This window comes from Mandrillus leucophaeus, unplaced genomic scaffold, assembly GCF_000951045.1.
Source record: "Mandrillus leucophaeus isolate KB7577 unplaced genomic scaffold, Mleu.le_1.0 Scaffold228, whole genome shotgun sequence".
In the NCBI taxonomy this organism is placed as follows: Eukaryota; Metazoa; Chordata; class Mammalia; order Primates; family Cercopithecidae; genus Mandrillus; species Mandrillus leucophaeus.
This window is the reverse complement of record NW_012102343.1, coordinates 46295-59940: the sequence shown is the minus strand read 5'-3', so window position 1 is coordinate 59940 and position 13646 is coordinate 46295. Positions and strand designations below refer to the sequence as shown.

At 54.3% G+C, this 13646-nt stretch overlaps 1 protein-coding gene across 1 annotated transcript in view; it reads left to right on the top strand.

Annotated features, from left to right (window-relative positions):
• ELMSAN1 (ELM2 and Myb/SANT-like domain containing 1) overlaps window positions 1-13646 on the top strand; it is an 87773-nt gene that overhangs the window by 52640 nt on the left and 21487 nt on the right. The window contains exons 2-3 of the mRNA XM_011981503.1: window positions 9273-10974; window positions 12848-13147. Of these exons, the coding sequence (XP_011836893.1) occupies window positions 9520-10974; window positions 12848-13147 (1755 nt within the window). The 5' untranslated portion in view covers window positions 9273-9519. The remainder of the gene's footprint in view (window positions 1-9272; window positions 10975-12847; window positions 13148-13646) is intronic.

Here is a 13646-nt window from a genome sequence, read left to right as displayed (position 1 = left end):
AAAAAAAAAAAAAAAAATTTCTGAGACTGGATCTTGGTCTTTCACCCACGCTGGATTGCAGAGGCATGAACACGGCTTACTGCAGCCTCAACCTCCTGGGCCCAAGCAATCCTTCTGCCTCAGCTTCCTGAGTAGCTGGGACTATAGCCTATAGTGGCCACCACACCCAACTAATTCTTTTTTTATTTATTTTTATTTTTTGTAAAGACACGGTCTCCTTTTGTTGCCCAGGCTGGCCTCGAGCTCCTGGGCTCAAGTGATCCGCCCGCCTTGGCCTTCCAAAATTTTGGGATTACAGGCGTGAGCCACTGCACTGGGCCTGTTCTTTTTAAAAAAGAAACAAAGACAACAGTTCACCTACGACTGCAGTATCTGTGTGCTTTTGAGAAGAGTGTGTATTCCTGTGTATTTTGCTGTTGTTAGGTGGAGTGTTCTATATAGGTCTTCTAGGTCTAATTGGTTTATAGCGTCTAAATCTTCTGTTTCCTTGTCTATCTTCTATTTAGTTGTACTGTTCGTTGTTGAAAGTAGAGTGTTTTCTCTCTCTCATGTGTATATATAAAATAAAATGAAAAAAAAGTAGAGTATTGAAGTTTCCTACTCTTATTTGAGTTGTTTATTTTTCCTTTCAATTCCGACCGTTTTTGCTTCATGTATTTTGGGGCTGTGTTGTTAGGTACATGCATGCCTATAACTGGTATAGCCTCCTGAGGGATGGACACTTTTGTTCATTATAAAATATTCTTTGTCTGTAATAATAGTTTTCTTTTTCTTTTTTGTTTTTTTTTTGAGATGGAGTCTAGCTCTGTTGCTCAGGCTGGAGTGCAGTGGCGCGATCTTGGCTCATTGCAACCTCCTCCTCCCAGGTTCAAATAATTCTCCTGCCTCAGCCTCCTGAGTAGCTGCAATTACAGGCGCCTGCCACCACGTATTTTGTCTGATATTAGTATAGCCATTCCAGCTGTCTTTTGGTTACTGTTTACAATGGTATCTCTTTTTCCATCCCTTACTTTTTCTTTTTTGGTACAGAGTCTTTTTTCTTTTTTGGTACAGAGTCTTTTTTCTTTTTTGGTACAGAGTCTCACTGTGTTGCCCAGGCTGGAGTACAGTGGTGCAATCTGGGCTCACTGCAACCTCCACTTCCTGGGTTCAAGCGATTTCTCCTACCTCAGCATCTTGAGTAGCTGGGACTGCAGGCATGTGCCACCATGCCCTGCCCTGCTAATTACTTTCAATCTATTTATATCTCTGCATGTAAAGGGTTTCTTTTTTTTAAAGAAATTGCATCTTTTTTTAAAAAGTCCGTTCTGCCATATAATTGCTTATTTTTTTTAAAGTCCATTCTGCCAGCCTCTGCCTTTTAATTAAATATTTAATCCATTCACATTTAAAGTAATTATGAATAAGGCAGGATTTATGCTGCCGTTTTGTGATTTGATTTCTGTATGTCTTATGTCTTTGTTATTCTTTTGTTCTTCCACTACTGTCTTCTTTTGTGTTAAATAGATATTTTTGAGTATACCATTCCTGGCCTATAAATAACGAGACACAGAACAGTAAGGGTTAAATAAAATGCTGCCTGCAATGGACTTAGCACAGTGCCTGGCAAATAGTAAGTGCTCAGTAAACATGGGCACTCAATTGGGTCCCACATGTGGTAAGAGCCACAGTTAATCCTAGGACTGGCTGAGAGCAAAGTCCCCTCAGGGCTCTGTGCGACCCCTCATGTCTCCTGGGCAGGCCACAGCACTCTGGCGGGTAGTGCCTTTGGGGAATGGGGAGTGGTGGATCCTGGGAAATTTCACCATGCCAGGCTGTGACTCTTTAGCCATTCCTCTGCTGCAGTGCCTGGGCACCACCTGGCTGCTTGTGAAGCATCCTAGATTCCCCATCATGCTCTTCCCACCCTCGACCCCTACCGCACCAGACCCATGAACTAGTCTCTCAGGGCGGGTTTTATTGCACACACTGAGGTTTAAGAACCACTCCTTGACATCTACACAGACGGGTATTGACACAGTGACAGAGAGACCTGGTTTGGGGTCAGGAGGCTTAGATTTGAATCTTGACTCCTCAGTCATGAGTTCTGTGAACTGGGACAAGTTACTTTCAGAGCCAGCCTTTCCTCGTTTCTCAGTTGGGAATAAGTGGTTATGTAGGTAAGCGGTACTCTGCCGCATTCGGCATACAGCTAGCCCTTGTGGCTGCTGTTCCGCGTGGCACTTGCTTTTTACAAAGGTGTTTCTTTGGTCCCTGGATGCAGGTCTCTTCCCACCTCAGGCTCTTAAGCTCCTCAAAGGCAGGAACCAGTGAGTGGCGGCTCCTGGACCAGACATCTGGTTGGTTACCTGACAAGCAGTCCACTGCCCTCCGTCTTGGTTCATGTTGTCTCCAGGCCCTGCTGCTCCCAGGCTCTGTGCAGGAACAGAAGGGAATTGAAGAAGCCTTATTGGATAGTAGTCTAAGAGCATGAAGATTCCTAATGAGTAACAACAATACGTGCTGGAGGGCCAGCTGGAGGAGGTAGGCCTTGAGGAAAAGCAGATTGTGAGAGTGGAAGCAGTGCTTCCAGGCAGAAGGAACAGCTCTAGGGGAGGCTCAAAGTCAGGGAGCTCCCCCAGATTGCCTGTCCCCAGGGGTTGCTTACCCCTAGTCCCTGCACCGGCTGCCTTGCATTATAATTAGCGTGTGTTTCTGTGCGTCTGTCTCCCCACCAGCCTGGAAGCTCTGTGTCTCCTGTGTCTCCCAGAGTCTGGCTTGCAGCAAGTGTTCAGCAAATGCTTGTGGAGTGGATGAAGGGGCAGCAGGCCCACCTGCAGAGCTGCAGCAGGGAGGGTATGTGGTGGGGTAGGCCCCTGTGAGTGGCCTCATCTGTATCTTGGCCCAGGGCAGACTCTGGCATGGGGTACTCAGGCACAGACTTCAGAGAGCCCTGCTCTAGCCCTGCTGGGGAGCCAGGCCCTTCCAGAAGGGGAAGGAGGAGCTGCAGCAGCCTCCAGTGATGGGAGCTGCATAGGGCATAGAGACGGTTTTGAGGAGACAGACCAAGGACCCCAGTGGTCCCAGGACACCCTCGCTAGAGGGCCTCAGGAACATCTGCTGAGTCTCCTGCGGAGGAAGCATACATCTGCCTGCTTCTACCCTACTCCTGCTGGGATCCCTGGGTCCTACTGGAAGGGGTTTTCCAGGGCTGCCTGTGATTCTTCGTAGCCTTTGCCTAGGAGGAAGGCAGGCAGTTCCTTCAATGCAGGCAAAAGCTGAGCCTGAAGGCTTAATCCTTTTTGCCTTTGTTCATGACTGTTTTCTCTCTGCATTAGCAGCCCCCCACCTCCCCCATCCTGGCAAAACAAACTTGGCGATCCCAGCTTTCCATGGACACCCTGTGGGCATTTGTCGAGCTTTGCGGGAGGGAGGCAATCAAGGTAGAAGCCTGGACGGAACCCTGAGAGTGCCTCATAAGCCCTGAAAGGATTCTTCTCTTACACATCCCTTTAAAAGCATCTCAGTGCTGGCATTTTTACTGTGTAAGCTCAAACTTCAGGCAGCTTGAACCCTGGCCAAGCTTCTGATCCTGAGCAGCTTGATGGCTGAGACCCCTGGGACTCGTGACTCTCAGGCCTGTTGGCCTGGGTTCTGCTTTTGAGAGCTGAAGTTCAGTCCAGAGAAGTGATGGTCCAGGGACTGTCTGGATTGGGAATGGGCCGACCATAGGGCCTCTTACCTGCTCTCTCATGCTCCCAGGGAAAATGATGCTTGCGGGAGTCAGATCCACGTCTGTTGTATCAGAGCCTCCTTGTTTGCAAACCCCTTGAGAATAGGGCTTATGTGTCCAGTGGCTTGCAGAAATGGGGTGCACTGGCCTGTGTGTGAAGGCCCAGTTGGTGGGGATACATGTGGCGTTGCAGATGGGGTCCAGAGGGAAGGTTTGTCTAGGGCCTGGGCAACTCTAGGTGGCCCCAGATGGCAGTTCCAGGCCACGTACCCAGTCTGGCTGTAGCTGGAGACCCCAGAATGTCTGAGAGAGTTTTTCAGGATGTGAGCCCGAATGAAGGGGCCAGCTGGGCCGTGCTGTGCTCCTCTGGTGGGGGTGGCAGGGTCTTGTTATGGCTCCTTGGCATCCTGGCCAGACCTTAGTGTCTTGAGGTCCAGCCATGTCAGGGCATGAGGTAAACAGACCACAGGCTTGTGTCCCTGGCTACTGTCTAGGTGGGGTGGAAGCCTAGAAAAATGGGGTGGAGGGCAACAGTGGAGCTGGCACTTTTCCAGCTGGCCAGCATGTGGTATGGGGCAGCAGGTGGCTTGTGGGCCAGCAGGGAGAAGGACTTGTGTTCCACATAGGTGGAGAGGGCCTGGGCCAGGGGTAGGGTGGGATCCCGGGCTGGGTCTTTTCACTTCATCCCAGCATCTTGAGGAGCTCTGGTGTGCATCAAACTGCCCAGAAGTCAGGAGCAGGCAGGAGCCCAGGGCAGGAATGCGGGCTGTGTCACCTCTGCCCAGGCGTGGCTCTGACTCACCTTGGGCGCAGTCTTGAATGAGCATCCTGACAGGCAGATACAAACCAAGTGCCAAGGTACAACGGTCTGCCAACCCTGTCCCGTGGAGCCTGCTGTCTGCTGGGGGTGACGAAGCAGGCACCTGGGATTCAGTGTGCCATACACAGTGTGTTATAGGGGCTTGTAGTTCAGCTCCTGTCTCTGCTCTGGGGTCAAGGAAGGTTTCCCGGTGGAAACAGTGTCTGCAGCCTGAAGGATGAATAGGACCTGGCCTCATGAAAAGCGTGAGAAGTTGTCCCCAGGAAGGGGTACAGCCTGGCCAAAGACCTGGAAGCAAAGCAAGAAGAGCACGTTGGAGGCCCTGGCTCAAGCACAGACTGTCGAGAGAGGTGGCAGGAGCCAAGGTCTGCAGGGACTTGTGGACAGGGCAGGGAGTTTAGACTTTGTCCTAAGACAGCTCAGAGAACTGACTCGCCTGGAGACTCAGTTTGGGCCTGTCTTGCCCTTGGGTGACAGACACATGACCTTTGACTCCCCTCTTCCTAGTGCTGAGCTTGTGGGGCCTGCCCAGGCTCTAAGAGTGGGAGCTTGGAGCATTAGCCTACAAGGGCAGGGACCCTTGGGTCACCCCCAGGTCAGAGCTGAGCCCCTGCAGCTGCTGAGATCAACTTGGCATCTCCTCCCTGGCCTGTGTGACCTCGACTCACAACAGTCTTGTTTCTCAAATGGACACACTGATTGCCCCAAGCAGACAGGTGAGTGGCCCTGGTCCTGCAGTGGCTACAGTCTGGCCCCTTGCCCTGTGGTGATAGCTCACTGGCTTCTCCTGGGGTCGGTCCGCTAGTGTTGGGTGTGCGGCTGGGCTGCCGATGTCCCTTGGGGAGCAGTGTGTATTTGAGCTGACATCCCGGGAGAGCTGGTGTCACCATCAGCACTGAATACCCAAAGGCCTTTCCAGCACCTTCCCCTCATGTGTCTGCAAAACATATATGTGGGGTCAGCACGGTTTTTTGTGTTTTTTCTTGGTGCACACTGCTTTCTTCTATAGAGAGCAAGTGCTTTTCACCATAGAACTTCCTGAAAGCCTGCTAGGTCCCAGGCTTTGGTCTTGACTGTTGCCTTGTCTTTGGCCCAGGGGTACCTGTGGGTCTGGTCAAGGACTGGTTGCTGCAGAGAGGAGCCTGGAGGAAGGGAAAAGTGAATAGAGCGTGACAGTCAAACAGACTGACAGGGCGGACTGCAGTGTTTGGGGCCCCGTGGTAACTGTGGGTTTCCTTTTGCAGTGTTCCTGCATCCGTTGTCAGAGGCCCTGCAGCTCGTCCCAGGGCTGAGCTGCTGGCAGGAGTTCCTCGTTACATCCTCTTCCCTGCAACCTCAGGGACTAGGCCCACAGGTCAGCAGCCTTTGGAGGTGTCTTCCTTCCTCTTCCTCACTGTGAGGAAGGGCAGTTTGATTTCTACCTGAGGGACAGGGCAGTGGGGGTGGGGTAGAAGAAATGAGAGGAAGTGGTGCAGTCCTGACCCCGAGTTGCAGGCTGGGAGGAGCCCATGGGGTCTGAGAGCTGGAGGCACCACCAGCAGCAACTGAGCCTGGGTTGGGGTTGCAGGAGCCAGAGAGTCCCCAGATCGGGGACTAGAGTGGCCAGTGCAGGAGGAAGTGTTTCAGGCCTCCCTGCAGGTAGACCTCACACATCTGCTGACCCTCTGTGGTGAGACCCTTCCCTGCCCTCCCTTCCTGGAGGGTCAAGGGTCTCAGCCATATTTGGGGAGAATGGGAGAGAGTACCTGCCAAAGGTTCAGGCAGGGGTAAGGGGCTTCCCAGTGCCAGTGAGAAGGGATATCTGTGTCTAGAAAATCCTTGCCTGGAGGTGGTGTGGAGTGTGCTGTGGAAGGGAGGTGTATGAAGAGGGGTCTGGGGTCTTAGTGTGATGTCTTGGGGGGTTCCAGTCTTGGCTCTGCAACATAATGAATGTGTGACTGTGGGCAACTTACTTGGCCCCTCTGAGCCTCATCTAGCTAACCTGTAAATAGAGGTTAAAATCGCAACACCTGCCTTATAAGGTCATGGTGGGAATTTAAAGGATACAAAGCATGTAGGATCTGCCTGGCACGGGTGTACCATCACCATCATCATTACTCCTATCACTACTTAGTGCCCTGCTGCCTAGGTGTGCCCCTTCACCCTTCCTCCTAGGCTGCCAGTATCTTCCACTCTTCTCCCCACTCCCAGCCAATGACCTTTCTTCTCTGAGGGTTCCAGGCCTGAGTGTCCATGCCCCTGGCACCCTTAGATCTTCAGTGAGGGTGACAGAGAGGCCTCTGCAGCAAGAAGCTTCTGGGGTGATTCAGCCTTCCCCAAACCAGGCCCCTTGATTTCTTCAAAGCAAGTCCATTTCAGCTTCAGAGGCTGCTGTGGTGTCTTGAATGATGGCCCTCCTTGATGTGCAGGGTGGGAGTGGGAGGCTTCCCAGCTGAGCCCAGCTCCTCCAGGGCTGACCATACAGCTGTGGGTAAGCCCCTGTAAGACCTGCGTCTGGCCTCTGGCCCCTGCCCTGGGCAGAAGCAGGCTTGTCCTGGAGCCGCAGACCCCGCCTCATCTCCTTCTGTAAGAGGTGCTGAGCAGCCATCCCCATGGAGGGGGCGCAACCCTCCATCAGGTTCACACTGGCACGTGCATCCAGGCCCACCTGCCACGTGGACCTTCCCTTGCTCCAGGCCTCAAGCCAGTGCTGTGGCTCACAAGGCGACAGGGCTGTGATGAAGGGAGGCGTGAGTGTGTGTGAGCGCCCACTGGAGGGGCTCGCAGCCCCCTGGAGGCACGTGGGCCTGCCAGGCTGGCGCACATTCTTCCTTCCTCTGTCTTGCTTCTACAGACACGCACTTCTAGTTCTGTGGGCTTGATGTTCCCTCGGAGAGGCGGAGCCAGACAGTCCTATCCTGCAGCTTCATGGTGGTGCCCAGGGTGATTTTTAGTGTAGGGGTTAGGTTTTGGGTTCCTGCTCTGACTTAGGTTGACTGTCAGAGAATGCGGGTTTAAAAGCTAGAGAAAGGTGGTTTCTCCAGCCCCCAGCTCTCCACTTCTTGTCCAAATCCCCCCACTCCCCTCTCACTGGGGGTCAGGGTGACTTGGATGCCATCCTAGTCTCTGTGCCTCTCCCTCCTCCAGCTTCATGTATGAAAAGACAAAGGCTGCACACGAGGAGGGTCTCTTTTACTCTCTTCAAGGCCCAAGGACTGAGGAAGGAAATGGAGGAGGAAGTTACTCCCCTTCTGGGTGCTGGGTGAAAGTGAAAGATAGGGAGGGGGCCCTCAGTGAGTCACGCAGGCGGACAGGAGGCAGGCAGGCTCCAGGAGCGCAGGGGCTGGGGAGCTGCGGAAGCCTGCAGAGGAGTGATAGCCTGGGAGGGGCATTCCCGGTGCTGGGGGCGGGCCGAACTGTGAACTGGGTGTAGTCAGGACTCTGTGCCCGCCCAGCCCTGCCCTCCGCTGCTCCTGGCTGGTTTCCTGGGAGCTGCTGGGGTTGCTAACAATGACCTGCAGCATCTAGGGCCTGAGATTTCCTCTTGAGAGCCACCCGAGCTGTCTTCCCTTCTTCTCAGGGACCAGAATCTTACTAGGGAAAGAGGTGGGCCATTTAGCTCCCACCCCCACCAACTTCCCAGGAAAAAAACAGAACCCAAACAGCACTCTGAGGGAATAAAAAGTCTTTAAAAATACATGAAGCAGCTATGTAAGTTGTAAAATACGGGTCTAGATTCTGTTCTGTAGCGACTGTTTTAAAAAATCAAGTTACGAAACAAAAACAGAAAAACTGTACTTTAGTCATGACATTATCATGGAGAAACCTTCTGGAACTGAGTTCTAGCAATACACACCCTCTACGATCTGAGTTTACGCTATTTGCCGGGGCTCTTTGGCGGTGGAAGGGGCAGGGGTCAGGCAGGGGCGGGGTCAGCGGCTGACCAGCTCTTGGCCTGGATCCTGCCTCCACCCTGCTAGGGTTGCAAAACAGGTTCTGTGCTGGTTTGGGAAAGACTGGCAGCGAGAACCCCACCCAGCAGCTCTTCCCAGGGGTGGGGCTAGGACTGCACACACCCTTCTGGGGCCTTACCTGCAGGCCTTGGTGAGCCTGACCCTGGGCCCCTGACTTTACAAGGGCCTGTTGGGGCTCCTGGCCCTGGGGCTGCACAGGAGGAGTGGCCATGTCGGGAATGACCCTGTCCTCTCCACTTCCTGAGCCTGAGCTGTGCTTGGAGTGTCAGAGGAGGCACTGGCTGGACAAAGATCCTTCTGGGTCTGGTGGGAGGCTCCTGCATAGACGGATGTGTGCCAGGAGGACTAGGCCTGGCTGCCCAGGGGGCTGGGGCCTGGGTAAGAGGAGAGGGGAGCCAATGTGGCTTTTGCTGCTCCTTTCTCAGCTGGGCTGGAGGGGCTTGGGCTGGATGTCAGCTCCACTTGTCCCTTAGAATGTGCCTATGCAGTGCACAAATAACACAGCCAGATGCAGGCAGTCCTGGAGCTGAACCAGGAGGGTGAGGTGGTGGGACAGGAGAGTCACGGTGCCCTGGGAGATGCAGCTGATTCTCCTGCCCTCCTGGCAGCTCCCCAGAAGGTCTTGGCTCCTGCCTCACCAATGCTGCTCTGTGACTTGGGGCCTGTTCCTGTGATATGAGGTGGTGAGACCGATGGCCCTTGGAGGCCCCTTTTCTTACACTTGTGCTGATGTTTGGGGCATCCTGGGACGCTGTGGCTGACACTGTCACTGCTCTTCCCTCTGCAGGTGCCAGGACCCTGTGGAGCATCATGAACTGGGAAGAGTAGCTGAGCCCCAGAGCCTCTCTGGAAGAGAAAGGAAGAGCCAGCAGTTCTTTCTCCCAGTGCCCGACCTCATCGTCCAGCGTCTTCCTCTGCCCCTGCTCTGCCCTCCCTGGCTCCTGGACTAGAGTCCAGCTTCCAGCAGGACGTTTCCCCAGGGGATGGGTGACTGTTGAACGGGATCTCACCGCCAGGGCTCAGTTGGCCACATCATGAACCTCCAGGCCCAGCCCAAGGCTCAGAACAAGCGGAAGCGTTGCCTCTTCGGGGGCCAGGAACCAGCTCCCAAGGAGCAGCCCCCTCCCCTGCAGCCCCCCCAGCAGTCCCTCAGAGTGAAGGAGGAGCAGTACGTAGGGCACGAGGGTCCAGGAGGGGCAGTCTCCACCTCTCAGCCTGTGGAACTGCCCCCTCCCAGCAGTCTGGCCCTGCTGAACTCTGTGGTGTATGGGCCTGAGCGGACCTCAGCAGCCATGTTGTCCCAGCAGGTAGCCTCAGTAAAGTGGCCCAACTCTGTGATGGCTCCAGGGCGGGGCCCGGAGCGTGGAGGAGGTGGGGGTGTCAGTGACAGCAGCTGGCAGCAGCAGCCAGGCCAGCCTCCACCCCATTCAACATGGAACTGCCACAGTCTGTCCCTCTACAGTGCACCCAAGGGGAACCCGCATCCTGGAGTGGGAGTCGCGACTTACTATAACCACCCTGAGGCACTGAAGCGGGAGAAAGCGGGGGGCCCACAGCTGGACCGCTATGGAAATGTGCGGCCAGTGATGCCACAGAAGGTGCAGCTGGAGGTAGGGCGGCCCCAGGCACCCCTGAATTCTTTCCATGCAGCCAAGAAACCCCCAAACCAGTCACTGCCCCTGCAACCCTTCCAGCTGGCATTCGGCCACCAGGTGAACCGGCAGGTCTTCCGGCAGGGCCCACCGCCCCCAAACCCGGTGGCTGCCTTCCCTCCGCAGAAGCAGCAGCAGCAGCAACCGCAACAGCAGCAGCAGCAGCAGCAGCAGGCAGCCCTACCCCAGATGCCGCTCTTTGAGAACTTCTACCCCATGCAACAGCCACCCTCGCAGCAACCCCAGGACTTTGGCCTGCAGCCGGCTGGGCCACTGGGACAGTCACACCTGGCTCACCACAGCATGGCACCCTACCCCTTCCCCCCCAACCCAGATATGAACCCAGAACTGCGCAAGGCCCTCCTGCAGGAGTCAGCCCCACAGCCGGCGCTACCTCAGGTCCAGATCCCCTTCCCCCGCCGCTCCCGCCGCCTCTCTAAGGAGGGTATCCTGCCTCCCACCACCCTGGATGGGGCTGGCACCCAACCTGGGCAGGAGCTCACTGGCAACCTGTTCCTACATCACTGGCCCCTGCAGCAGCCGCCACCTGGCTCCCTGAGGCAGCCCCATCCTGAAGCTCTGGGATTCCCGCTGGAGCTGAGGGAGTCACAGCTACTGCCTGATGGAGAGAGACTAGCACCCAATGGCCGGGAGCGAGAGGCTCTTGCCATGGGCAGCGAGGAGGGCATGAGGGCAGTGAGCACAGGGGACTGTGGGCAGGTGCTACGGGGCGGGGTAATCCAGAGCACGCGACGGAGGCGCCGGGCATCGCAGGAGGCCAATTTGCTGACCCTGGCCCAGAAGGCGGTGGAGCTGGCCTCGCTGCAGAATGCAAAGGTGAGAGGGGCATACGGTGGAGCCAGACCTGGCAGAGGGCATCAGGCTAATAGGTGAGAGGCTGCTTGCCTAGAGACAGCCAATCTTTGCCGTAGCCAGCTGCTTGTGGGGAAATAGTACAAAGACCACCTTTCACCTTGTAACAGAGTTCTTGCTTACTTTCTTTTGCAGAAATGTTTTTTGAATAATTAGATACTATTTTGTGTGCCACCCACTGTGCAGGCCAAACAAAACCCATCCGTAAGCCACCTGTGGCAAGAGATGGCCATCTGGGGGCCCTTGGTCCAGGCCAGGGTGGAAGGGCCTGGAAGAAAGCAGGTTATGGAGAGTATTTGTTATTTATTTATTTATTGAGACAGAGTCTTACTCCGTCACCCAGGCTAGCGTGCAGTGGCGCGATCTCAGCTCACTGCAACCTCCACCTCCTGGGTTCAATCGATTCTCCTGCCTCAGCCTCCCCAGTAGTTGGGATTGCAGGTGCCCACCACCACACCCAGCATATTTTTGTTATTTAGTAGAGACGGAGTTTCGCCATGTTGGCCAGGCTGGTCTCAAACTCCTGACCTCAGGTGATCCACCCACCTCAGCCTCCCAAAGTGCTGGGATTATAGGCATGAGCCACTGCGCCCAGCCTCACATTGCTCTTTTCTATAGAAAGTGCTTCTGGCTGGGCGCAGTGGCTCACACCTGTAATCCTAGCACTTTGGGGGGACTGAGGCAGGCAGATCACGAGGTTAGGAGTTCGAGACCAGCCTGACCAACATGGTGAAACCCTATCTCTACTAAAAATACAAAAATTAGCCAGGCATGGTGGGGGGGCACCTGTAATCCCAGCTACTTGGGGAGGCTGAGGCGGGAGAATCGCTTGAACCTGGGAGGCGGAGGTTGCAGTGAGCTGAGATCATGCCACTGCACTCCAGCCCGGGTGACAGAGCAAGACTCCATCTCAAAAAAAAAAAGGGCTTCTCACCATAAAACTTCCTGAAAGCCTGCTAGGTTCCAGGCCTTGGTATTGACTGTTGCCTTGTCCTTGGCCCAGGGGTACCAAGGATTGGAGAGTATTTAGAAGTGTGGTCAAGTATTGGAGATTATTTAGAAGTGTGGTAGGAAGCCGGGTGCAGTGGCTCACGCCTGTAATCCCAGCACTTCGGGAGACCAAGATGGGTGGATCACTTGAGGTCAGGAGTTCGAGACCAGCCTGGCCAACACAGCAAAACCCCATCTCTACCAAAAAACACAAAAATTAGCTGGTCGTGTTGCTGTACATCTGTAATCCCAGCTACTGGGGAGGCTGAGGCGGGAGAATCGTTTGAACCCGGGAGGCAGAGGTTGTAGTGAGCCAAGATCGTGCCACTGTACTACAACCTGGGTGACAGAGTGAGACCACCTGTCTCCAAAAAAAAAAGTGATAGGAGAAAAGGTGGTCAGGGAAAGGCCAACTTGTGAGACCACTGGGGGGCACTGCGGGTGTTTGAGTCCTGTAACTAAATGGGAATAAGGTCCTAGATCAAATCAGAATTCATCTTTTATTTGTTTATTTATTACTGAGACAGGGTCTCACTCTGTCACCCAGGCTGGAGTGCAGTGGTGCGATCTCGGCTCACTGCAGCCTCAACTTCCTGGGCTCAGGCAATCCTCCCACCTCCGCCTCCCGAGTAGCTGGGACCACAGGAGTTTGCCACCATGCCCAGCTAATTTTGTTTTATTTTCTGTAGAGACAAAGTGTCACTATGTTACCCAGGCTGGTCTTGAACTTGTGGCCTCAATTGATCCTTTCATCTTGTCCTCCCAAAGTGCAGGAATTATAGGTGTGAGCCACTACGCCTGGCTATGATTTATCTTTTAAATTGCACTCTGTTCCCATCTTATCCAGGATGGCAGTGGCTCTGAAGAGAAGCGGAAAAGCGTATTGGCCTCAACTGCCAAGGGTGGGGTGGAGTTTTCTGAGCCTTCCTTAGCCACCAAGCGAGCACGAGAAGACAGTGGGATGGTACCCCTCATCATCCCAGTGTCTGTGCCTGTGCGGACTGTGGACCCAACTGAGGCAGCCCAGACTGGAGGTGTTGATGAGGACGGGAAGGGTCCTGAACAGAACCCTGCTGAGCACAAGCCATCAGTCATCGTCACCCGCAGGCGGTCCACCCGAATCCCTGGGACAGATGCTCCAGCTCAGGTATGAGAGGCGCCCCTTCTAAACATCTCCAGCACCTGAGTGCTCCTGGGGCCCAGGACCCTATGGGGAAAGGAGAACATGGCAATGTAGGAAGGTATCAGGGAACTTGTGGAGATACTGTTTTTATTTTCCAAACCAAACTTCTGGACAGATGTCCGGAAGGGGCATTTGGGGATGTCCCCCATCCTCATGGGGGATGAGATGGTTTTATACTTGAAATTGAAACTGCCTGGGAAATTCTAGGATGTATACATCTGTTTTTCTAGATAGCAAATTTTGATTTGGCCTGTACTGGGTGTTGGGAATTAGAGATGTTTGCTTATACTGTCACTACTGAGATCTTGACATCTCCTCCTTTTTTTTTTCCTTTTTTGAGACAGAGTCTCACTCTGTCACCCAGGCGGGAGTGCAGTGGCACCATCTCCACTCACTGCAACCTCTGCCTCCTGGGTTCACACCATTCTCCTGCCTCAGCCTCCCGAGTAGCTGGGACTACAGG